This window comes from Lygodium microphyllum, chromosome 24 (genome assembly GCF_053477565.2).
Source record: "Lygodium microphyllum isolate KBCC chromosome 24, Lygodium_microphyllum_v1.1.10, whole genome shotgun sequence".
Classification (NCBI taxonomy): Eukaryota; Viridiplantae; Streptophyta; class Polypodiopsida; order Schizaeales; family Lygodiaceae; genus Lygodium; species Lygodium microphyllum.
Window position 1 is genome coordinate 121,348,947 of NC_141158.1, and position 27,524 is coordinate 121,376,470.

Sequence of the window (27,524 nt, forward strand, 5' to 3'; positions counted from 1 at the left end):
ACTAGTTCAATGTTTCTTATTTGAAGGGCAGAGGGTTAATGATATTGTGACAATTAATGGGGAGACAATGACCCTACAACTTGGGTGTATGAACAAGTCATCCAAATTATACCCCCTGTCATATAATAGTCCATGGGAGACATGCCCGAAATGTCAGAGGATACCCTCCTTTACCCTCAGTTTATAGAGCCTTAGAGATAGATAAGAAACCCCCTTACTTTGTAAATGTACCATTACATGAAGTCCATTGTCTGATCTCCATTGTATTTCTTCATTTAATATATAAAGATTACCTTATTTTCTAAAGTTGACTAAGAGAGAGTAGGTACTTTAACTCTTGGAAAATCAAAACATTCAACTTGTGTGGTAATTAGAATCGCCAACTAGTGTGAATTGATGAAACATACAAGGAACTCCAAGACAATAAGTTTCTTCTCAAGTAGACACCACCACCTAGGTTTAATGGTGAAGGACCCAAGGTGGAGAAAAATGTAGAAGCTTGGATTGAGGCTATGGACCACTATTTCCTAGCCACTGGAAGATTGCAAGGTTCTGCCAACACTTGCCTTGAATCAATGAGACCAACGACTCTCAAAGATGCTCCTATGCAAGCAAAGCCTATGGCCAAGGAAATCGCTTAAAATATGTTAGAATATTAGAATGTACTCATATGAACATGTACTTAGAGAATATCTAGGAAGACAATATCTAGATATTTAGGAGAACTAGATAAGATGGATCTAGAACATGTAGAATATACTTCACTAAGAGAACCTACCATATCCACACATTGTATATATACGTGTACTCTCACCTATTCCAAAGTAAGTTTGTACGCAAGTGTGCATTACAAGTGTGTGATTAATTCTCCATCTCATTGTCTCATTGTCTCTCTCTCTTTCTCCCACCATCACTTTCACTACATGGTATCAGAGCATGCTAAGCTCCTAAGGGCCTAAGTTATTAACTTTCAACTTTTGTCTACTCAAGTTAATCCTTATATTTATTTATTACATGCAATACAAATCATTTTCTTTATGAGTAGATTAGTAGGATTTATATCTATGACAAGGTAAACTAACCACATCCACATGCACCTTATCCTCATTATCTTGATCTCATCTTATCCTATCCACCTAGTTTTTTCCTATTCTTATCATCTTCACCTACTCTTATCTTCTTCATTATCACCTCAAGAGAGAGAAATATATTTTTCCTTTATCATTATTATCATCCTTATCTCATCTTATCTCCTCTCTCCATGTATTTGCCATTTTTGGCATTTTGAGCTAGACGCTCTCCTTGATTTCCTCACCTACTCTCTTTCTCTTTTTTTTTGTTTTCTCTCTTTCCCTCTTTAATTCTCATCTATCTCTTCTCACCAACTCTTCATTATAATCACCTACCCACAGAGAGAGAGAGAGAGAGAGAGAGAGAGTCCTTTAAATCCATCCACATAAGCAGCTATTGTTTGAAGTAAAGGCTAATCAATGACTTCTGCTGCAGCATGTGGCATCATCGGCCTCTATGATCAACAGAGGTGACTACTCACAAGCATTTAGGGCATCATTGGCATCATTTTCCACAACTCTTAGCAACCAGCACCACTCCAGCACAAGGTAATAATTAGTGCTAATTTAGCTTAACACGTATGTCACTGCCTCATCTCAAATGGAATTGCAATCCATGCCATCTGCAGTGACAAAATTGGCATACTCAGCTCCACCTATGGCCTACTCAAGGGCAGCCATTCACTGACAATCATCGTTGGGCAGATTTGACGGCCTTACAACTGTGCCATCCATGTGAACTAGCAAGTCAACATTCTTAGGAGCTCTGCATCAAGCGCGTAGTCAATGGCATCTATCTCAACAAATTCGATGATTGCACTAACTAGCATCAATGCAAATCACAATGGCAGCCAAAATTCAATGCTACAATCTTTTTAGCTTATAACTATTATTAAGGTATTAAAACCTTAGTACTCTATAAGCCCACATTCACATTGAAGCAACCAAGTTCTTGTTCATGCGTGATTTTACACCTCCATTGCCTTTTGTATCCTCAGTAACTTATGCACACACACAATAATGGGAATCTTTGAACTCACCAACACATAGCAGTGGCATGATTGACTGTTAGTATCACTACTCATCTATGGGCCTATCATTGATTCATTGAAGTATTCTCTCCATTTCCTAATCCTTATCCACATCATAGCCTTCTCTCTTATCTTATCTTTGTCAGATAACATCATGCAACACATATATTCCATGCTTGCATCCTCATTAATTCCATTGTTCACTCTCTCCTGTCAACTAGTGGAATATATAGAAAATTCTCCAATGGACAACCCCAATTCTCTACCAAATGAATGCCCCTCACATCCAGCTCTCTGTGACTCTTCCATTTTGTACTCTCATGCTCTCAATTCAACCATCCTAGTGTTCTAGGTCTCCCAATTACTCTCAATATGACAATGTTTGTCATCCCTATCAGGCTCTCCTCTTACATCTTGAAATGGAGGACTCTATCTTAGTTGGAACAACAATTGAAGAAGGGGATGCCCTTTGTACTCTACATCTTGAAGCCCAACAAGGCATTGTCTGTGGCCTCTCTATTGAATTGTATTCTTCAACACATTTGGATTGTACTTTAGTGGCAAGAAGATGGCAAAACCTCGTCACTTTATCAGTAACAATTTGGATACACCTACTATTCCTCATAAACTCTTATTGGATATTTCTACCAACCTTCAAGGTCACTCCCTCATCAGGTACATTCCTTCCACTTCTCTTACATCTTTGTGTTCTATCCTAATTCCTTACATTTTTCACTCGGCATCTAGTCTTTATCTAAACTCTGCCTCAATCTCAAAGTCCTCTCAAAGACAATATGCTTGAAATTTCTCATAAATCACTTGCTATTTTACACTTCCGTATTCATCAATAACCTTCCCAAAGATCATATCACAAGCACCTTATCAATCTCTATCTTACTATGGTATCTAGTGACATTGGGATCATATTTCCATCTACAAACATGCTCTCACCATTATTTTACTCCACAACTATCAAGCTCCAATTGAAATACATCATCTATCTACATGATGAGCTCAAAGTCTATCATGAAGCAAACTATGGTGATCGACTCTTCATCAAGGTATCCATCAACCAAAGCCCAAATATCTTCATCATCAACTTATATCCCTTAAATCATTGCAAGCAAAGATTGATGTATATCTTCTGCAACAACAAGGACATGGTCTCATGCTATAGTCATCATTGTAATATTACTTCTCTTGTAGCCAAAATGATTGGCAAAAAGTCTTTGTATTGCAAAAGAAAATCCTATTTCCTTTTGAGAAGGAGGAAGAATGCTAGAAGATATTGTTAACCTTTTCTAGAGAGGGGAATGTTAGAATATTAGAATGTACTCATATGAACATGTACTTAAAGAATATCTAGGAAGACAGTATCTAGATATTTAGGAGAACTAGATAAGATGGATCTAGAACATGTGGATGATACTTCACTAAGAGAACCTACCATATCCACACCTCCATTGTATATATATGTGTACTCTCACCTATTTCAATGTAAGTGTGTAAGCAAGTGTGTATTACAAGTGTGATTCATTCTCCATCTCATTGCCTCATTGTGTCTCTCTCTCTTTCTCTCACCATCACTTTCACTACAAAATGGCCAAAGGAACCACCCAATAAATAACTATGGAAGGGGCTACCCAAACCGTGGTGTCAACATGGCCAATGCCAGAGGGAATGGTAGAGCTAATGCAATCACCCAAGGACCAAATGGGATAGGCAATAGGTAATGCTACCAGTGCGAAAAGACTAGACACCTAAGGGCAAATTGTCCTAACCATCCTCAAAATCCTAACCCAAACCAGGTTGGTGGAAGAGGCCGAGGGAATGGCAACAACGACCCAGGCTATGGACATGGAAGAGCAACTGGTGCTCGTGTACATATCATGATTGGACAGCCCAAGGAATGCACATTAGGTGAAGAAATTGAAAGAGGATCCATTCATGTTGCCATGGAAAGGAAATGAGCGGACCACCAATGTTCAGTAATTCAATCTCCAGCTACTTACAAGGGTACATTGTTTATAATCTCTGATTGATTATGGTAGTACTCATTCCTTTCTTACACCCAGAATAGTTAAAAGATTGCATCTAGAATCCAGGGGGACAAGGAAAATGATAGTAGAATTGACTAGCGGGAAGGAAATCGCCTCAACTGAAACTGTAGGGAAACTTCAATTTGAGTTAGACAACCATACAACTGAATAAGAATTCCAAATCTACCACTAGGATGCTACAATTGCATTCTGGGAATGGGTTGGCTCAAGAAGAAAAAAGCCCAGATTCTATGTGCTAAAGAGGAAATAATCTTTCAAGACTTGGAAGGAGAAAGCATAAAGGCATATGGGAAAGTTGGAAGAACTAGAGTCCAACTAGCCAAGGCAAGCTAACTTAAGAAAGGATTGAAAAAATGTCAACCAATCTACATGATCCAGTTGAATAAGGTCGAAAAGACTAATGAAGGCACTCTACCTTCTTAGATCAATGACTTCAAGGATATCTTTCTAGAAGAACTGACTCAACTGCCTCCAAATTGTGAGGTTGATCATGAAATAGAATTGGTTCCTGGAGCCGAACCAATATCAAAACGATCATAAAAAATATATATTCGTGAAGCTATTGAGCTTAAGGAGCAAATGAGGCAACTAATAGAGCAAGGATTTATCCACCCAAGTAATTCACCTTGAGGAGCATCTATCCTCTTCTAGAAAAAGAAGGATGGAACACTTAGACTCTGCATTGACTTTAGAGGACTAAACCAGGTTACGATCAAGAACAAGTATCCCATACCAGGATAGATGAACTTTTAGATCGACTACATGGAGACAAGGTTTTTTCCAAGATTGACCTAAGGTCCGGATACTATCAAATCCGAATCAAGGAACAAGATATCCCAAAGATTGCGTTCAGCACCAGGTCTAGTCATTATGAATTTTTGGTCGTGCCATTCGGATTGACTAATGCCCTAGCCACATTCAACTGTCTAATGCAAGATATCTTTTGACCATATCTAGATGATTTTGTGCTAGCATTCTTTGACAATATACTAGTGTACTCCAAATCAATAGAGGAACATGAAGGTCACTTAAAAATAGCCCTAGTAACACTCCGTGAAAATCAACTCTACACCAAGATGAGTAAATGCATATTTCTCACTGGCATGATTGAATATCTTGGATACATTGTTTCCGCTAATGGAATCTCAATAGACCCTACCAAAGTAAAAGATATCCTAGAATGGCCAATACCTAAGACAGTATAAGAAATCTGAGGATTTTTGGGACTAACAGGATGGTATCGGCTCTTCATCAAAGATTATTCCCTCATTGCTGCACCCTTAACAAATCTTTTGAAGAAAAATATAGTAATCATTTGTATCATTGATGAGCATTAAGAAAGCTTTGATAAGCTTAAAGAAGCTGTAACCATTGCACTTGTACCAAAACTCCCTGATTTCAGTCAACCATTTGAGTTGATCACTGATGCAAGTGGACTTGCAATCGGTGGGGTGCTAGTACAAGGAAGACCAGTGGCCTATACTTCCAAAAAATTAAAGCCCTATGAGTCCAACTATGCCATTCATGACCTTGAGTTACTCACAGTAATCCATGCCTTGAAAATATGGAGACACTATCTATTGGGAAGGAAATTCACTTTAGTGACAGATCATAAAAGTCTTAAGTGGATCTTCACCCAAGCTGACCTAAACATGAGGTAAAAAAGATGGATAGAGATATTGCAAGAGGTTGATTTTGAAATCAAATATCGTCTAGGGAAGGAAAATGTTGTTGCATATGCCTTAAGCTGAAAAGCCTTTCTTAACAGCACTGTCAAAGTTCGAAGCTTAAGAACAGTATCTATACTTGATAACCCTGTACTTGAGCTTGTATGCCAAGCTATTTCTCAGGATAAGGAATATAAAGGACTCATGGCTAAGGTACTTCAAGGAGGAAGCTCTGACAAAGAAAGGTCCAAGATTAAGGATTATCATGCTAGCAATGGTCGTCTATATTACTATGATCACCTTTGTGTCCCAAAAGGACCAGAAGTGAAGGCCAAGATCTTATGGGAAGCATAGGACAGCCGCATTTCAGGACATCTGGGGTATGCCAAGACACTCAATGTAGTTCAAAAGAGCTATCACTAGCCAGGATTGAAAAGGGATGTATTAAAGTATGTAACTTAATGCTTGACTTGTCAAAGAGTCAAGGCAAAAAGGATCAAGATGCCTGGAGAGTTACAACCCTTGGACATTCCACAAATGAAATGGGAGTCAATAAGTATGGACTTTGTTATTGGATTACCTACTACTACTAGTGGATATAATTCCATCATGGTAGTAATTGATAGATTGACAAATGTTGCACACTTGATCCCAGTCAAAACAACCTATAAGTCATCTAACATTGCTCGAGTCTTTTTCAAAGAAGTATTTAGGTTACATGGATTGCCAAAGAGCATAATCGGATTCTATGGCATCTTGTCATGTTACTCCACATAGAGCATGGTTCTCTACTTACATGGAGTTTGATGGATGCATTTCTTTGGGCCTTGAGCAAACTTATGCTATTCTTGGTATAGGGGATATACACCTAGCTTTGCCTAATGGGACTACTCTTATACTTAGGGATGTTCTACATGTTTCCATGCTCAGTAAGAGCTTGATTTATGTCTGTCTATTGCATAATGCAGGATATACTATTTCTCTTTAGGATAGGTCATGGAAGATCTATCGTGGTTGCTTGGTTTTGGTCAGAGGTTCTAGAGTTGGTTCTCATTACCCAGTGCATGTCTCTCATGTGGGAGATTCTATGGTTGTAGTTATCCAGATACCACATGCATTGTTATGGCATATCACCTAGGCCATATGCACCACAGAGAGATGGAGATCTTGTCTCGTTTAGACTCATTGTTGCCTCCTATATCACTTATAGATCTTGATGCTTGCCTTGATTGTACTCTTAGTCCTTGCAGAGCCCCCTTGGCTTATGGCAATCATACGAGGCATGCTCCTCTAGATCTTGTCCATTGTGCAATATATGGACCTATGCCGTCCCATTCACTTGGTGGAGTATCGTACTTTGTGACCTTTGTTGATCATGCTACCCACCGTGTTTGCGCTTTTCCCTTGGTGCAGATTGAGGATGCTGCAGTTATGCTTAACAAGTTTATGGATTCTGCTAGTAGCAAGCCTAGGTGCTTGCAGATGGATTATGAGATTCATTCTCTCTCTCCCAGCTTTTGGACCTCTTGTCAGCAGTATGGCATTGATTTCTTGTGCCCACGGTATTATGGGATTGCTCATGGCATGTGCCTGACCTTACAGGCAAAGGTTGCTTCTATGCTTACCACAACTAGGTTGTCTTATGGCTTTTGGGCTGAGGCCCTTATGATGGAAGTCTATTTGGTTAACAGGACATCCTGCTTCACCTTGGATGGTATTACACCCCATGAGGCATGGAGTGGCATGCAACCCTCCTATGATTACTTGAGGATGTTTGGCTACCAGGCATCTATACATATGCCACATGAGCCTATGTCACGTAGATGTATCCTTCTTAGTTATGGAGATAGTGACTTTAAGGCCTACAAATTATGGGATTTGGATGCCTAGCAAGTCATATGCAGCCGTCATGTTGTCTTCTATGAGATGCAGACACCTCTCAGGCCTCTTGATATGTGTTTAATACGCTTTATGGCTGATTTTACAGCAGCTACCGTGCCATTACAGCAAGTTATTTATGCTAAAAATGAGGCACTTATTAGCCCAGATGACGTAGCTATGCATAACAATCAGGGTCAGGATGTTGGTGGTCAGTTGCTAGACCCCTTGCAGGCTCATGAGAGTTGTTTTCTTATAGTTTTGCAGACTGGACAGCCAGCCATATGTTAGTCTTCCGCTTCGCTGAGGCCACATGTAGTCTTGAGACCCCATTGGACAAGTGTCCAGGATGTTGGCTCTCTTTCAATGATTGACTCTAGAGAGCTTGAATGCTCTACGTTGTCTTGTATGCGCCACGGTGATGCTATGTGCGACTCTGATGCTTTACAGTCATGCACTGATGAGTTGTGCTTGCTTCATGGGAAGCATTCTTGGATTGCTCCATTGTATGGAGCTACGGGATCACTTATCCCTTGGATGTCATGGACTCAAGGATGCTTGACTCTTCTTTTACAGAGGTTCGCGACACTTCTTGCACAACTCGTTTTCCGATTGGACGTTGGGTGAGATGTGATGATTCCTCACCTTGTCTTTTTTTCTTTTCTTTATTTTCACTCCCCAGCCACATTGGCCTTTTAGTGGGAGGTTGTTGGGGTAAAAGGGCCTGCCCATATACACTATGACCGCCCATTCTTTATTCATATATCATATGATAGTGCAATAAGGCTGTCAGTTCAGTTGAACATCACCTACATTGTGTGTGCTCTTCTCGCCCGCATCTTCCTCTTCTCCTTCTCCACTACCATTGCATCCCCTTCACCCTTAAGAAATAATTGATGAATGCCTTTGAAATAAAGGATTTTGGACATGAAAATCACATTCTTAGCATGCCCATAATCAAGGATAGGACAACAAGATTTCTCTATCTATCTCAAAGGATTATGTCAACAAAGTGTTGTAACATTTCAATATCGAGAGGGAAAAGTAAATGGTACTCCATTGCCTCTATGTGAAACTTAGTGTTGATAAATGTCCCAAATCTGATGAGGAGAAGGTTGAAATGGCCAAGGTTCCATATTTATCATGTGTGAGTAGTCTCATGGTGTTATGATTGCCACTCTCTTGGACATTGCAGTTGCAATGGAAGTAGCGAGTAATTACATATCAAATGTTAACAAGCATTAGGAAGCAGTGAAAGACATATTGAGGTACTTGAGTGATACAATAGATGTGCATATATGGTTTGGGAGAAGTAGCAATGGTACACTTGGATACACAAATGCAGACTATGCAAGAAATATTGATAACATGAAGTCAAACACAAGATATATTTTTACCTTGCATAGTGGTGCAATCTCATGGATGTCTCACTCACAAAAATACATGGCATTAACTATCATGAAGCTGAGTATATTACAACCATAGAGGCATGCAAAAAAGCCATGTGGCTTACTCATCTAGTGGGAGGCTTGGGCCTCAATGAAGGCATTCCATTGTTGCACAATGATAGTTACAATGCCATCATGTTGGCAAAGAATCTTATGTTTGATGTGAAAACCAAGCACATAGGTAAGGTATCGCTTCATTTTTCATGTGCTTCAAGATAATCGAGTTGGGCTTATCAAAGTTTATACTGACGATGACCCTGCAGACTTTCTCACCAAGAGCTTGCCCACTAAAAAGTTTGCACATTGCAGGGAATTGATGGGCATTAAGTGAGGCTAACTCACATGTATTATATCACACACATTCTCTCAATTTTTCATTCCCCTTAAAGGCACATTGGCCTTTAAGTGGGAGGTTCTTGGGATAAAGGCCAATGTAGCCAATCACTCATCTTACTCACTAAACCTAGCTATATATGTACACACTCATTCTTTATTCTTTGAGTGATAAGACAATAAGGTGACGCTCATAAGAGAGCTGTGTGTGTGTGTGTGTGTGTGTGTGTGTGTGTGTGTGTGTGTGTGTGTGTGTGTGTGTGTGCGTGCGTGCGTGCGTGCGTGCGTGCGTGCGTGCGTGCGTGCGTGCGTGCGTGCGTGCGTGCGTGCGTGTGTGTGTGCGCGTGCGCGTGTGCGTGTGCGTGCAATCTCCATTCTCCTTACATCTCCAACATGTTAGAACTATTTATTTTGCCAAAAGAAGTCTGCTTTCTAATCACCTATGTCTCCTACATCTCATTCAAACCTCACCAACAATCCTCCACATGAATCTCCACCCAAAACTCTAAGCCCCTGGTTGGACAATGTGACTCCTAGTCTTTAGGATCTTCCCTTCTATGATAACTTTATGGAAAGTATTAAGCCCAGTTCATGCCTTTGGAACCTTTCTTTAACATCTCTCATACATGCAGTAATATTGGAGCATACTCTATATTTAGTATTTGGAATCCATGCGGTCACCCAAGACATTTGTTCCCCACTCCAATTACCATTGCCCCTTCTTGTAGCTCACCTTTAGATATCATCCAAACTCAAATGGATTTGCATATTTTGCTCTTATGAAATCCATAACACTAAACCTTTCACTATGTGTGCAGTCACAATGCTTGTAACATCCAATGAGTTGGTAATGCACTATGCTTCTTAAGATATCACTATACTTCTCGATCTATACGAGGATAAGTGGATCTCCTTAAATAGGGGATATATCAAGAACAATTTCAAAAACTCATACCAATTTTCTCTATAGTTTACATATTGGTTTGGAAGATGTCAACCTTTATCTTCCGAAACTACATTTCTAATAGACCAAATAACCATAATGTTCACCCCTCTCAATTATGACCAAATTTTCTTTGAACATTTGTTGAGATTTCCTTTGTCGCCTAGGGTAGTCTATTTCCAATTAATAGTCCAATGTAACATCTTTAGTTTCTCTACCACCCAAAGCACACAATGGTGATACATCTCTAAACTTTGAGATCCTATCTCTTGTTGGGAATTTTTGGCCACAACCCTCCACAACATAATATTGATTCTGAATGACGGTGTGGCATGAAGGTAAAGTGTTTCTTCTATGTCCTCATTGTTGCATGTAAATCCTCTTTCATCTAAGCATCTTTCGTTTTGAGTAACCACCTTGCATCTAGCTCTCTAAAATCTTCCCTTTTTCTTGGGTAATGATAGGGGTTTAGCATTATGATTAGCCCAAGACTTAATGTTCAAGCTCAAATCAGAATAGAGAAGTCAATCATTCCTCCTCGTGCCCAAAATAAATTAAGTGTAACCAATCCTATTGTTCATTGGTCAATTTATACAATTGGGCTACAAGTTCTACTTCATGAAAGCATCCTTTGGTGGAATCCCAAAAGTCATACCAACATTCTTTAGGCCTTAGTGTTGATATTGTAGCTTATAGTTGGGTTCTCCTTTGCCAACATAAAATCTCCATTGTAAGCATGCTTTGTAAGCTAGATGTTGAATGAAAGCGATCCATCCGATTTAACTCTACTTGCTCATCTCCATGCCAATTTGGGGGTTATCTCCATTCAAGCACTAACAAGCCATTGGGCTATTTTAAAATCTTTAAATTTGATTCTGTCATAACCTCTAAGAATAATAACCTCCCATTTACAATTACACCATTTTCTTTCGACCACCTTAGAGTGATCTAGTGAGAAAATAAGACTAACCAAGCATCCTCCATTTTCCTCAAAATGATCATGGATAATCTTTACTGCTTTTTCCCTTACTGATTCCAAACCAAGGGCCCCTTTAGAGACTAGGGAGGAAAGTTGCTCCCAAAAACCACATGCCATCTTTTTACTTCCCCATGTGACCATAAGCAATGTTCAAAATGGTTTTTTATTTCCTCCACTAGTTGGATGAGATCAGAAAGATCATAGTAGCAAAGACAATGACAAGGGTAAGGAATGTTTTGAGGAAGAGGATTCTTCTAGGAAAAACCATTTGATGAATCATCTTGCTATCAATTCTACTATACATCCTTTTAGTGAACCAGCCCATGCATTTCTTGATTGTAACTCCTACACAGATGGGGCACCCCAAATATCGTATTGCTATGCCTTAAGATATTATACTAAACCCTGATTCAACAACCCAATCTTATTCCTTGTTCCATGACCAGGGGTGCAGTCCAGACTTTGGCTCATTAATCTTTGACCCAAATAGAGAGGAAAATTCATCATAAATCTATAGTAGAGCACTAGCTAATCACTGATCAGTCCAATCAAGATGATCTTTGATTGACATCCATAAATTGAACACGCACATGTGCTACATTTGACACATACAAATATGCAATCCAACAACTCTCCACCAACTTTGTTTTTCACCTCCAAAAGAGTTATATCACAAGCACAATAGGATTAAGTTTCTCTTTGGCTGCAATCATCATACCTTTTCCTTTAGTAGAGGAGTTGAAAAATACCCTTCTCTCTTCCTTTGGATTGGAAGGAAGAGGAGGCACGTACAAAACCTTACCCAAGGCTGAAGCAATCGCACAGAGCTATTATTCAAATATAGTGTGAAGATTGAGAAAAACCACCCAAACTGGACACTTTAACAACAAAACCTCATCTGGGGAGAAGGTGGCTAACCACTATATGTTGTGGACCAGGTTGCCCTTACCCGACGATGTAAGAAAGGATTCAATTTCTTTCTACTTGCAACCCCACCAGTACCTAATAATTTTTTATCCACAAAACGGTAGTATACCAAACTGCAGTAAGCTTGGTAAGCATTGAGGAACCATCTAGATAACTCTTCATATGTAGGGATCTTGCCCATAAAATAAAAGTATATACCAATAAAAGAGAAATCAAAACCCCTCTAACATACGGCTTCCATAGGCAGTTCCATTTCCACAGTCTGTACCCGCCTAGAAGATGTTGAAAAGACATGTTTTCTTGTCATGAGGACATGTATTTCTAAAACCTCACTTAACATATGGATTAATTTCTAATCACCTGGTTAAGCAAATGTTGCACATGTGAGTTGTAATTGGGGTTAGAGTTAATTTATGAGCCCATGACTCGAGGAAATCACTAGATGTCAAAGGCAAAAGTTGCAATAACTTATGCTGCACAAGTACTTGGTGGTATCTGGTGCCAGTTGTTGGCCTAAGTCATTCATTTGGCCATAAGTGTCAATTGGGGACACTAGAAAAGTGGCATTTAATGGTACCTAATGCCAATCTAATGGTCAAAGATGGTGCAAAGACACTCGAAAATGGAAGTTGCCTAGCCAATTTAATTATTGGCCAATCAAATTATCATTCAAGACACTAAAATAAATATTAGATTAATTTTTAGTTTAAAGATTAAAAAGAAATATTTAATTATGGATAATGCTGAAAAAACCATTTGGAAAGGCTGCTAGTTGTCAAAGTCTTTAGAGGTTGGAGAGAGACATTTTTAGTGTATTAAACTTACAAGAGAGAGGAAGGAGATGTTGATGGTCTGATTTGCAGCCATTGGAGGACCTTTTGAGGCAGCCACGGGCAAGACAAGACTAATCAACAGCAGATAACAGCATCTACATGTTGTTGAGACATGGCAGCAACAGTAAATGACTGATTTTCTTTAATTATTTGCATCTATAAGCTGTTGAGGCAGGAAAGCATCAGTAAATGATAATTTTTTTTATTTTTTCGCAGAGTCTGAATTTTCTCTCTCCTCAACATTCTCTCTCATCTCCCAACCTTTCTATAGCCTTGCTCCAAAGATTGCAGCATTGAGATCACCACAGGTTAAGAAATGTCAGAATTCTCTACTGTAAATCCTAATTTATAGCACAAATTAGGGTTTAGTAAGAGCCTTGAGAAGCATGCCAAAAATTGGAAGCTCCAAGTCTTGGATTCAACAAGGCTGAAGCTATTTTTAGCCTATTCAAGTGGAGAAATCAGCAAATAATTGAATTTGGGGCATTTTCCATCTCCATCAAAGCAAGTAAAGGCCCATTGATTGCCTGAATCAAGGGCCAAATCAAATTAAAAACTTATTGGTCACTTTGGATAGCAAGGGGAGTTTGGATTGCGAAGGGGATCGGGAGAATCCCATTGTAAATCAACTTCTTCTTCAATAAAGCTAAATAAATACCAAAAGGGGCGCCAATTTTGGGGCCAATTGGATATGCATTGTCCAAGATCAGTAAGTAAATTTATATTTTTAGATTTGCATTAATTGTTTGATGATGTAATTAAGTTGTAATCAAGGATTTACCACCCTATCCGAGGAGGAAGGCTGGTTACATGGTTCCATTGTCGAGATACCATCAAATCCTTTGAATTGGTGGGCCCATGGTACTTGATTGTAACTTGCAACTATTGCATTATTGTTGAAATTGTTCTCAACGGTGAATTGCAGTGAGTATGTCTTCACATGGTGATACGCGATCAAGTGGAGAGGATGCATCACTCCTTGGTCAATCACATGGTGAAGGGGGAAATGCAATAACATGTTGGGCATGGTTTCCAACATGGACAGCATGCTAAAAATATGGAAAATGACCCAAATGTTGGCACTTCAATGCATAAAGAGGATGATGACCAAAAGGGATTGAAGAATTTGATGATAGCTTCAAGGATCGAATGCGTATAGCAGCAAATCTTTTTGTTGAATTGGCAAAGGATCCCTAGTTTACTTAATTCTTGAATGCCCTAAAGAAGGATAGCAAAGGCAAAGAGAAGAAGACACCTTCTACAGCTTCACACAACCACAAGAACCAAAGGAAATGCCTAAACCTTCTTTAGAAGAGCCCAAAATGCTTGATAAGCACAAACATTTGGTATCCATGGGGCAGCAAGTGCAAATGCATGGCCAACTTGGTAGTGCCAATCCATGGGAACATGGGCAACAAGGCAATTATGCACATGCGAGCATGGGACAACAAGGATACTTTGGTGGTGGTACCATTTTTCATGCTATGGTTATGGACAGGTTCCGCATATAGGAATGTATGTCACAAATCCATATGGTATGCAATAGCCAATATATGACTCATAAAACCCAATGTATCCAAGTAATGCAAGTGGAATGTCTAACCCCATGTATAGCAACATAGGCATGATGCTTCGGGCACAAAGCAAGCCATATGGATATGTATCGACACAAATTATTCACCAATGGATGTCAAATGGATGGCAAACGATGACTTGGCAAACCATCCTCAGTTATTGCAACTTTACCTTGATGCTTTCCAATTAGAGCTCAAGCTCAATCGGGTTCAACAAAGTAGAGGTCCAGAGTATTACCTGATGCTTGTGAGGAAGCTAGCATCTCCGCTCCTCAATAATGGACAGCTCTAGAAGTAGTGGATCTCGAATATATTCAACATACATTCAAGGTATTATAGCTGAACAGTATGTTTGCTAGGAGATCACTCTTTAGTGTACTAGTCACTATGTTTGGTATGAAGATCGGTATGGTTTTCATTGCAACTCTGAAACTATACATTTGTATCCGTTATGCTCGATGTGTAATCAATTATGCTTGGAATGGCATTGATTATGCTTGGTGTAGCATCAATTAATGATCATCATGGGTTGATTATCGAATGTTGATTTTCAACAAATGATCATTAATATTCAATGGTATTCAACTGGTTTTGTAGACATGTCTTATGATGCCATTGATGTTTCAACCATGGTTTATGCTTGCTTTTCGCTATACTATGGTTTGATTTTGTCAAATGAGTTGAGCTCATGAGAAATGGACATATCACATGATAATCTGAAATTGTGTTTGAGATTCTTTGTAAGTCTTATGTTATGTTATGTTGGCTGGTAATTTTCAATATATGTTGGGCATATGGAACAGTCGAACAGTAGTGCGCAATGTTATGTTAACTATGATGGCCTATGGAAATTTCAATGTAATACTTTACTTTTGATGCATTTGGTAGTGCAATCGAGGACAATTACAAGAATTTTAAGGAGAAAGGCTGTCATGAGAACGTGTATTTTTGAAACCTCACTTAACATGTGGATTAATTTTTAATCACATGCTTAAGTAAATGTTGCACATGTGAGTTGTAATTGGGATCAAAGTCAATTTATGAGCCTAAGACCCAAGAAAATCACAAGATGTCAAAGGCAAAAGTTACTATAAGTCATGCCACACAAGCGCTTGGTGGTATCTAGTGCCAGTTGTTGTTTTGCCTAGGTCATTCAAATGGCCATTAGTACCAGTTGGTGACACTAGAGAAGTGGCATTTAATGATACCTAACGCCAATCTGATGGTCAAAGATAACGCACAGACACTCAAGAATGGAAGTTTTCCACCCAATTTAATTATTGACCTATATTATCTTTCAAGCAACCAAAATAATTATTAGATTAATTTTCAATCTTTAAAGATTAAAAATTAATATCTAATTATAAATTATACTGAAAAAAACATTTGAGTAGGCTACCACTTTTTAAAAATGCCCATGCAAGATTAAAAAATGTCTTTAAAGGCTAAAGAGAGGCATTTTTAGTATATCCAACCTACAAGAGAGGAAGGTTATGCCGGTGGTCTAATTTGAAATCATTGGAGAATCTTCTGAGGCAACTAAGGGTAAGAGAAGACCAATCAACAACATGTAACATCTACAAGCTATTGAGACAAGTCAGCAACAATAAATGATTGATTTTCTTCAGTTCTTTGCAACTACAAGCTATTGAGACAAAAAAGCATCAATAAATCACAGATTTTCTTCAATTCTTCACGAAGAGAGTGAATTTTCTCTCCCCAACATTCTCTCTCATCTCCCAATCTTTCTATAACCTTGATCCAAAGATTGCAACATTGAGATCACCAAAGGTTAAGAAATTTCATAATTCTTTGCTATAAATCCTAATTTACAATAAAAATTAGGGTTTAGCAACAACCTTGATAAGCATATCAAATATTAAAAGCTCCAAAACTTGGATTCAACAAGATTGAAGCTATTTTTAGCCTATTCAAGTGGATGGACCAACAAATAATTGAATTTGGGGCTTTTTCCATCTCCACCAAAGCGGATGAAAACCAATTGATTACCCAAATCAAAGGGTAAATCAAATTAAAGGCTTACTGGTCACTTTGGACAACACGGGGAGTCTGGATTGCGAAGGGGATCGAGAGAATCCCATTGTAAATCAACTTTTTCAATAAAGCTAAATAAATATCGAAAAGGACGCAAATTTGGGACCAATCGAGTGTGCATTATCAAAGATCAGTAGGTAAATTTACATTAATTGTTTGCGACATTAATTAAGTTGTAATCAAGGATTCACCATCTTATCCAAGGAGAAAGGCTAATTTCATTTCTTGTATCACTAATTCTTCTCATATCAAATGTAAAAGCTTACATTATGGTCTGTAGATTAAGCATTTTGTCCACCTGTGTAATGTAGGACTCCACCTCCATTTCTCTACCCACACCAACCTTGTAACACTTGCACCTTGTCCTCTTCTACTCCCTTTGGCATTATTTCAAATTTCCCACTCTCTCTCTCAAGCTTGTCACGACCAAACTTGGTCTCATTTTCATGTTCTAATGTTCTAGTTACTAACTTTATTCTTACAAGAAATATGAAAGTCAATCTATATAGCAATTTCATACTTTTAAAATGGTGCTCAAAAGTTTCTCTTTAAAACCAAAAAACCCTATAACTTACATCATTACAACATATAAACTCACCTACACCCAACAAATTACATCATCTCAACCTACGCCAACATATGCAACTATTGATCCTTTCAAATCAAACTGAAATCTACCCTTATGTAGATTTTTCCTTTATTATTGTCCATGATTAAATACACGCCACTACTTGCACAAGGAATGGGAGACTTTGACTACAAGAGTTTGTCCCTTGTAGTTGATGCACACCTAACAAGGACCAACTTAGACCTCATGCAAAGCTAATAGAGCTTGCATTATGGGCTAATACACACTCACATTTACTATTAGTTGAGTTAATTTGAGGATCAATAATACTCAATAACCAATCCATTGCATATAAAAAACTACATTATAAGACAATAAAATGCTACCATTATTACTATTACTTCGAGTAGATCTAAGAAACAATGTTACTCGATCACCAATACACTACAACTATACTAAAAAATTGCCTTGTATAACCCCCAAACAAATTCGTGTTCTCAACCAACTTTACTCTTGTTCTATTAGAGTTAGTACTATGAGAAATGCAACAAGCCCTTAAAGAAAAACTAGAACACCTCTCACACAATGCATTTGGGAAGCCAAATGCAAAAGTTTTTTAAATTCTACTCTTCTCATGGTGAGTTTAAGAAGGAAATCCCACAACGTTAAGGAACTGTCCTATTGTGGAACTTTTGCTAAGCAACAAGCATGAAACTTACACCCTCATCACCACAACAAGAGGTCATGAGCATTCTATAGCTCCTTTCTATTCCTTTTGCAAAATTTTCGCTATTTTGTAGCTCCCCTCCACTAACACACATCATCAATTACACTAGTCGCCTCAATAGTAACCAACACTGCTGATAGGTGCTTCCAAGATTTTGCCCTCTATATTTGGAACTTGCACACACCCTTTACATCTGTGCACTTGAAACTTGAAACTTTCATATACCTTTACATCATCAATTACACTAGTCACCTCAATAACCATCAACACTGCCGATAGGTGCTTCCAAGCTTTTGCCCTCTATATTTGGAACTCGCACACCCCCTTTACATGTGTGCACTTGAAACTTGAAACTTGAAGCTTTCATATACCCTTTCAAACTCCTAATGGAAAACCCCTCTTAAACTTTCCCCCCCAACCCTTCTCCCTCTATTGTTAAAACATGTACCATTACAACTCTCCTCCATGCCCACACCCCTAACATCATTCCCCTGCAATCATAGACAAACCACACAATTATTTTATTTCTATGAACCATCCTCGCACATACGCACCCCTAACATCATTCCCCTGCAATCATAGACAAACCACACAATTATTTTATTTCTATGAACCATCCTTGCACATACGCACCCCCACAAAAAAAAGGGACCCACCCACACATACAAAGGACAGGACCAATTCCTGTTAGAACAGACCATCTAACCGCCATAGGCATGTCCAATGCAGGCCTTGTCAGCTGTTGACTCAATGCTAACTTGTCATACAGAGATTTAACTTAATCCTAGACAATTCATAAATAACAGCAACTCAGGGTACCTCATAAATATTACAGCCACTAGCTGTACCTGCCATTCTATCACCATTCTCCACTCATGAATATAACAGCCCCTTGCTATACCTGCCATTGCATCACCATTTTCACCTCTGAACTTTCCCCCATAATCACCAACTACAACTCGGAGGGTGCGCATTCCCAAAAACATAATGAGACCCTTCAGAGATGCAAACCTGCCTTGATATACCTGCCATTGCATCACCATTTTCACCTCTGAACTTTCCCCCATTTTGCCAATCACCAACTACAACTCGGAGGGTGCACATTCCCAAAAACATAATGAGACCCTTCAGAGATGCAAACCTGCCTTACTATTGCAAAATAAATGACAGAAGCAGCTGACAGCAAATCACCCTGATCAGCCAGCATCTTTTAGTCTCACAGCAAAGCTTTTAAGTTCAGCTGGTCTCACAGGCCTACCCAAAGAGGGTGGAAGAAAACTTCAAATACCACCACAAACTCCAAAGGAGGATGAATATCACATCACATTGCAGGACAGATGCAACATACAAGTCCACAGACTCTCTCCTGCACCAGCATCCCTCCAAATTGTACAGATCAAAGCCACATGTTCTGCTCCATGCTGGGTGTGCCATGATGTCATTCCACTTCCTTAGCGTCTCCCTGTGAAACATCCCTTACTCTTATCTTGTGTCTTTGAAACTTCTAGCTCTAGACTTCCACACCACAGAGGTTGTAAATTAGTTTCTCGTTATGTAGCAGCACCATGAAGAAAGAGAAAAATACATTTGCACATCTTACATGATAATGCCTTTTACACAGCTCATCATGTAGTTTTACATACATGTTATTGGGCATAAAATAGTGCACTTAACATTCAGATTTACAATTTAACAATAAAAATCAAGAAGAAAACCAACCTTTGTGTGTTCTGAAATGTAAGAATTAATCATTCTTTTCAAGACCTTTCAAAAAATAAGAAATTATAGACAGTTTCAATGGCTGGATGAGTTGCTGTGATTTTGTTCACCAATTCCACCTGTGCCTGTGCTGTCTCTCGATGGAAACCCACCAGATGAGAAAAGGCGGAATAGCCAATGGAGAGGAATGCTTGTCCTGTCTGTGCCACTATCAGAATCTGTACCACTGGTATTACCTTCCCCTCCAGTAGTTGTGGCTTCCTCGGAGGGCCTGTCCATATTGCCCGAAGAAATGGATAACCGTGTCAAATCAAAGCCAAATCCCGGCATGCCCCACAGGGTGAAATGCCGAAGACCTTCTCCATTTTCTTGCCTTCCATGGCCCTCCCCTCCAGAAGACCCATCTTGAACCTGCTGCTCCCTTCCCCTTGAAGACTGCTCCTGTGCATTCCCAGAATCTCTGTTACCAGAAGTCTGGATTTTTCTTGATTCATAGTCAGCATCATCAGTTGGCAGCTCAAAGCGACACACCGGACATGAATTATGTTGTTGCAGCCATGGAAGAATGCAATCTGGATGGAACATGTGCTTGCAAGGCATCTGTTGCACCTCATTTCCTAGCTCAAAATCATCCTTGCAAACCGCACATTCCAAAATCTCAGAGGCCATGTGTTCTTCTGAAATAGTGAACTTCGGCAAGGCTTCCACAGCAGATTTGGCTGCTGGTGGTGAGCCATAACGATTGGGATCATTCTCAGACAAGAGCTGAATCAATCTGTCAAACTCTAACCCTAAGAAGTTATCGCCAATATGATCCGGTAACAATTCCGGGCCCAGTCCTTGTCCATTATCGATGAGGACCTGCAGTTGGCGAAACCCATTGGGCATCCCGCCATGCACAATCAACAAGGGGGGTGCAGGCATGAAGAAGCTGGCACTATCATCTTGAGAGGCCTGATCTGATCCATGGCTTTGACTCGCATTAAGCAAACCGGAAGGTGGAGACACAGAGCCTCGGGCATCGAACTGATCCATCACAGCCATCATGGCATCCAAGAGTGAAGAGATATTCGAGCTCTGTCGAGAAATAAGCCGTGGCCGGTGGACCTGATGATCCCCATCTGCAGAGCGAGGGCGGGGGCGGGCCATGCCAACTGAGGCAGGAGACGGCATACGCAGGATGTTGTTGAGGGGCAAGGGCAAGCTGGAGAAGGCCACCCCAGGCTCCACTTCGGTGGCGTCCATCTCCTCAACGAAGCCGCCATTACAGAAGCTACAAAGAACATCGCCGCCACCAGGGAGTGGCCGCGTTTGGACATTACACTGATGGCACCAGAACAGAGGACCTGCAGCGGCGGCCATGGGACGCTAATCGGAGAGAGCGCCTTGTCCAGATTCTGACCTGCGGCTTGGATTTATGTGGGGCGAGGGAGGAAGGCCTGTCTGCACAGAGGCGCCTGTAGAACAGAACAAAATTAGGGTTTCTAAACAGGGGATCAGCAGGAGAGTGCAGAGGCACAGAAAGGTCTGTGAGGAGATGAAGGTAAGAGGTATATTGGATTACCCCAAAACTTATATTTGTTCGAATTCTTATATTTATCTCGCCCCTTAGAATTGGCGAAAAATTTTGCTGCATGCCATCGTGATTCGTAATACGCATTTTGCAAGTTCAAAAATACCACAGAAGGTGCTAGAAGCTTCAAACACGCATGACCAATGACCACTGCAGACCATTATAATTTATCGTCATTCATTACATTATCTACGTTCATTACATTACATACATTCATATAACTAGCGTTTCACACACACTTCGCGTGCACGGAACGCTAGGTCTTTTTCTCTTTCCTTTTTTCCTCTCTCTCCCCCCTCTAAATTCCCTATGTCAAATTCTGTCTCTCTCTCTCTCTCTCTCTCTCTCTGCCTTTTATTTTAGTTTATTTTTCTCCTCTTGTAATTTTTTCTCTCTCTCATTTTTTTCTCTCCCCGCTTTTCTTGTCTCTCTCTTTTTTTATTCTCTCCCCTCTCTCCTCTCTTTTCCTTCTCTCTCTCTCTCTCTCTTTTAAATTTTATCTTTTTCTTCCCTCCTTCTCTCTCTTTTAAATTATATATTCTCTCTCTCTCTCTTCCCCCTCTCTCCTTCGTTCTCCCTTCCTCTCTTTCTCAAAAAAATATTTAAATTTTAAAAAGACTTTTCTCTTTTCTCTTTTTCCCCATCTCTCTTCTTCTTCTTCTTCTTCTTCTCTCTCTTTCTTTCTCTCTCTCTCTCTCTCTCACCTCTCCTATCTTTACTTTCTCTCCTCTTTTTTCCTTTTTTTCTCTCTTTAAATTTTTTTCTTTTCTCTTTCTTTTAAATTTTTTCTCTTCTCCTTCTTATTTTCTCTCTCTCTCTCATTTTCTTCTCTCTGTCTCTCTTCCCCCTCTCTCCTCTCTTTTTCTTTTTTCTTTTTCTCTCTCTTAAATTTTATATTTCTTCTATAATTCTCTTTCTCTTTGTTCCCCCTCTCTCTCCCTTCCTCCCTCTTCTCTTCTTTCTTTTTTGCTCTCTCTCTCTCTCTCTCTCTCTCTCTCTCTCTCTCTTAGATTAAACTTTTAAATGTAAACTTTTTGTTTAATTAAAATTAAATTTTATATTTTATCTCTCTATAATTCTCTTTCTTTCTTTTAAAATTTATTTTTCCTCTCTCTATAATTCTCTCACTGTGTTCTAATTCTTTCTCTTCTTATTATTTTCTCTCTCTCTCTCTCTCTTAGATTAAACTTTTAAATGTAAACTTTTTGTTTAATTAAAATTAAATTTTATATTTTATCTCTCTATAATTCTCTTTCTTTCTTTTAAAATTTATTTTTCCTCTCTCTATAATTCTCTCACTGTGTTCTAATTCTTTCTCTTCTTATTATTTTCTCTCTCTCTCTCTCATTTTCTTCTCTCTGTCTCTCTCCTCCCTCTCTTCTCTTTTTCTTTTTTCTTTTCCTCTCTCTCTCTTAAATTTTATATTTTCTCTCTCTATAATTCTGTTTCTCTCTATTCCCCCTCTCTCTCCCTCCCTCCCTCTTCTCTTCTTTCTTTTTTGCTCTCTCTCTCTCTCTCTCTCTCTCTCTTTCTCTCTCTCTCTCTCTTAGATTAAACTTTTAAATATAAACTTTTTGTTTAATTAAAATAAGGAGAGAGGGAGAGAGAGAGAACCTAGGCCCTACACATGAGAGAGAGAGAGGGGGGAGGGGGGAGGAATTTAATTAAAAAGGAGAGGGGGAAAAGAAATAGAGAGATTATAAGTGAAAGAGAGGGGAGGGGGTTTTAATTTAAAAAAGGGAGGTGGGGGGGGGAGGGGAGGCTTTAATGAAAAAAGGGAGGGGGAAGAGAAAATAAGATATTACACGTACTACATGTGCATAGTCTATGAGTAGGTTCACCAAAAAAAACCCCAACTCAAAAATTTTGAAGGAATTTTTTAATCACATTCTATATATTAAGGTCCATACACAAGATTTTTTGGACAATTTCACATGATAATTCTCACATTGTGAAATACGACAACATCATGGACTTCTACAAGGCAAGAACCGTATACCCAATTGGGGGTAGGAGGTTGCCAACCTAGGGTGGGGCCAAAAGGCCCCCACCCTCAACCTCACACATGAGAGTAACTTAGACTCATGAGCTATGGCAAGTAATAACTGTGCATACCACATGTGCGTAGTTCATGAGAAAGTTCATGAAAAAAACCCTCGACTCAAAATTTTGAAGGAATTTTGAAATCAAGTTCTATATATTTAGGTATGCACACAAGATATTTTGGACACGTTTCGATGATAATTCTCAAGTTGTGAATTACAACAACATCATGAGCTTCAACAAAGGAAAGACTACATACCCGGTTATGGGTAGGTGGTTGCTAGCCCAGAGTGGGGGTCAAAAGTTCCCCACCTCCAACCGCACCTAGATACATGATGCTTTTTGAAGAGAAACTCGTGGTATTGAACAATAAAAGGTTAGTAGGGCCCACCCCCAACCACACCTAGCACATGGCATCAAAGACTAACCAACATGACTACATCTTTGAAAAGTGGTTGCCAAAAAGTTATCAAGTGGCTTGTTCTGAACTTGTTTTGGCACCTATAGGAAGCCTAGATTGATTTGGAGAAGCATGAAAGAATGGATGAAGAAAGACGGATTAACAAGGCAATTGGAATAAGGGAGACCATATTTGTCGAGAGAGGAAAGATAGATGAAGAAAATTTCAAGGTTTGGAACATTATTAAGCCTTTATTTTTAAAAAAAATCGTTCATACTTACAAATGGAATCAAGGATTTGTCGATGCAACTTGGCCACCTTTTGTTGATTGCAAACGTCCTTGATCACCTTTTCCATAATCAGACTTAGCTACCCAAAACTGTTAAACAAGTCATAACCTTCTTCACTCATCTTGCTTTTGGCAAATGCATGTAGAGGATTAAAGAATGAATTCACAAAATTCTCTTTAAGTGTAGCATCATGTGCCACTTGGCATTCATACAATAGGTCTCTCATGTAAATTAGGTATGCATGCTACACACGTGCAGAATATGGAGTTACAGTCTAAAGTCAATGACTTGGAGAAGGAGAATCGAAACATAGAGAGGAAGCTCACAAAAACTTTGGAGATTGGGCCCACTTTAAAGACCAAAGAGGCACGTCGGCGCATCAAATCCGTTAAACCAATTCACCAATTAGCCAAAGGAAGTGGACAATATCATAGACGGATATATGCTTAATCTACTATAATGAGAAATATGTTTCCTCATGCAGAGAATGATACTATTGCCAAAGTCCTTAGCAAGGATATGGTCAAAAATGCATTGGAAAATCATAAATTCAGGGACATTGTGGATGGTGTTGCTAGTGAACGTCTTAGGGATGTGAGCAACTTGTTTACTGCTACAGATGCTCAGGGATTATGTGACAAGGTGGGAATGAGTTCTGAGTCATATAGTATGCTCTATTAACAATTGGATACAGGTTTGAGATCACAAAGTTGAGCCCTTTGAATGCTTCTTTAGCTTTAGTTTTATCATCATATTTGTTACTGACAAATCCCTTGAGGAGAAGTTCAAAAAAGGGAAAAATAGGGCCAGCACTATTGGCAATTTCTTCTTTGAGATCTAAGCAGATGCTTTCCCACCAGAGTTGGAGTGTACCCACAAACCCATGAGTGACAACAATAATGTGGTCAACTTTTCCCGTATCAAGCTGATCAAGAAGCTTTAGCTTTTGAGAGAGGTAGGCATGCATCATGTGCAGGATAGTTGTAATCTCTTTTTGTGATTTGCCATTAAAATTTTAGATGGAAAATTTTCCTACTCTAAAAAGATTGGGCAAGCTAGTTTCTTTGATACTAGAGGTTGAAGCTTCCTCTTTTACCCCATGTGCATTCATGTACTTGGCTTCAATAGCATCAAGATCGATGAAGCAATGGAAACCATATTCTTCTTGATCAAACACATTAGTAATGGAGCAAGCATTTATATAAATAAATTTGGGAACTACCTGAAACTCATTACATTCTGTGAGAAGTCATCATCATCTTTATCATTGAGAGGAGTAGCATTAGCAAGATCATCCAACCCAGATTCTTCATTTGAAGAGTCTAGATAGCCGCCATAGATTCTCCTATAGTCATCTGCGTTCACATCAGTTCTCTTCAGTACCATCTGGATGCCATAAAGTCTCCTCCATAAGGTAATTTTCAATGGAATGCTTATGAATTCTAGATCTTTGGCTAATGCATATGGGAAAATTCTACATCGTTTTGTTGAAAGTATTCCATGGACCAAGGATAGGTGCTAGTGTAACAGGGGTATATTCAGAGATATCTTGTGGTGGAGTAGAACTAGAGGCAACATGTTCGTTGATGGTTGCAACATCACTAATAGCTATCATAGCTAGGAGGTTGCCTTCCTCTTCTTCCTTGTCCTCGTCGTCTTCTTTAGATTCCAACTGAAAGGGCATTCTAGTAGGATAGACTTTCTTAGAAGAGGAAGTAGTGGTGATGGAAAATTGGGTGGATAGACTTTAGAGGTTAGAGGATTCCATAGGTTTAAGAGAGGCTTCAATAGTATTAAGATGGGTATTGAGAGAGATCATACTTCAATGAATTTGATTGACTTGTTTTTTGATTTGGTTAAGGGAGAGATGTGTCTAATTTAGGGCCTGCTACTCACCATTGAGTGGACAAAGGAATGGGGCAACTTTGTAGTAAGAGTCATTACGAGAGAACTCTCTAGGTTGGAAATTTTGAGCATTGACAGTTCTAGCACTGCCACTTGTGGGAGTGATGAGTCACTTGCAGTGTATATACATATCATTTTCATCCATAGACTCATGGGAATATGTAGACCTGAGAAAATTATGCCAAATAAGCAAAGTGGTTATACCTAGGTGGCTTTTTGCTCCTTTCAGATGGATTTAGTTGTGGAAGGGGCACCAATAACATACTTGTCTTTTGTAGTGTGGGAGTAGATTTGAATATCCTAAGGTTGTTTTAGCTCCCATACTCATAAGGAAGAGATATTCATATGCCATTCTTGGGAAAGTTTGAACTGATTATGGTGGGAAATACCTTTGGGTCTTGTCATAACTTTTCATAATGATTGTATGGCCTTGGTCCTTCTTGTAGTTGATCCCTTCAATGACTCGAGGAATGGCCATTGAGACTAAAACCAAGACAACAATATGTATAGATGATTGCTTCATCTCTAGCCCAGAGGTTCAAACATTGAGGGTTAGAATATCTACAAGATAAGGATCATTCACAAAAATGACAAATTTTGGGCCAAGCTCAAGTAAAATGGGACCATTGGAAATAGGAGACAGTAATAGCCCCAACAATCATATCTTAGAGTTCTTTGTGCTTGGTATCCAAAACTATTATAGCACAAGACACAAGGAGGCCTTGACAAAAAAGAGGGACTATGCCAATTGCAAGGTATCCCAAATGGATGTAAGGATTTTTTTCATTTCATTTTTGTATTTTATCATAAGGGAGACTAAGGAGAGAGATGAAGTGGTCATCTTGGGAACAATCTCCATTGGAGATGCACCCGTGGTCTTCAATAAAGATGGTAGAAGCTCATAATTTAAAAAGAGAGTGTTCCCATAAACTTCTACAGGCTTAACAGCCGATAACACCCATTTACTTGATGGATTAGTTTCATCTACTATGATAGTAGAATTAGTTAAAGATTGATATTTTTGGGATAGGTTCCTAGCTAAAGAAGATCATTTGATTTGGGGTGATAATGACATAGCTACCACCAGAGAGAAGCAGAGGACTTATCGAGGATTTGTACGGTCTAACCACAAATGTCTTATTATGCTTTTCCACAAATGGCATATTACCCTTTTCCTTGATTCCTCTTAATTGAGCAACTTCTCCAGTGGAGACAACAACTCTTCTTGGGTAGGCTTTGATACCACTAATATCAAGGTGGGCAGTAAACTTGGATGACTTGGAAGCGTCACTCAGAATCTACGATGAAAGCAAAATAAGTAGTATAAACATGCTATGATAAAGATCAGTAGTATGTTCAGTAATGAAGCAGAGTCCTAAATTGGAAGCATTAATGTCATAGATAACAAGATAAGTAGTGTTATGATAGGTGAAAGAGAATCGGATAATGATTAGCGTACTTGTTCAAAAGGAGAGATAACTAAACAATCTTAATACAATGC

At 39.1% G+C, this 27,524-nt stretch overlaps 1 protein-coding gene across 1 annotated transcript; it reads right to left on the bottom strand.

The window, feature by feature from the left end:
• Positions 1–18,654: 18,654 nt before the first annotated feature.
• LOC148015591 (E3 ubiquitin-protein ligase RING1-like) lies at positions 18,655–21,451 on the bottom strand. Its single transcript, XM_087665614.1, has 2 exons — positions 19,813–21,451; positions 18,655–19,603 (listed from the first exon to the last, which is right to left on the bottom strand). Exon 1 carries the CDS (start codon positions 21,172–21,174, stop codon positions 19,888–19,890), a length of 1,287 nt encoding a protein of 428 aa, XP_087521740.1. The 5' UTR covers positions 21,175–21,451; the 3' UTR covers positions 18,655–19,603; positions 19,813–19,887.
• Between the last annotated feature and the right edge of the window lie 6,073 nt (positions 21,452–27,524).

What these genes read in the sequence shown, in the direction of transcription:
- LOC148015591 (XM_087665614.1), bottom strand. Translation starts at nt 21,174, where the DNA reads ATGGCCGCCGCTGCAGGTCCTCTGTTCTGGTGCCATCAGTGTAATGTC.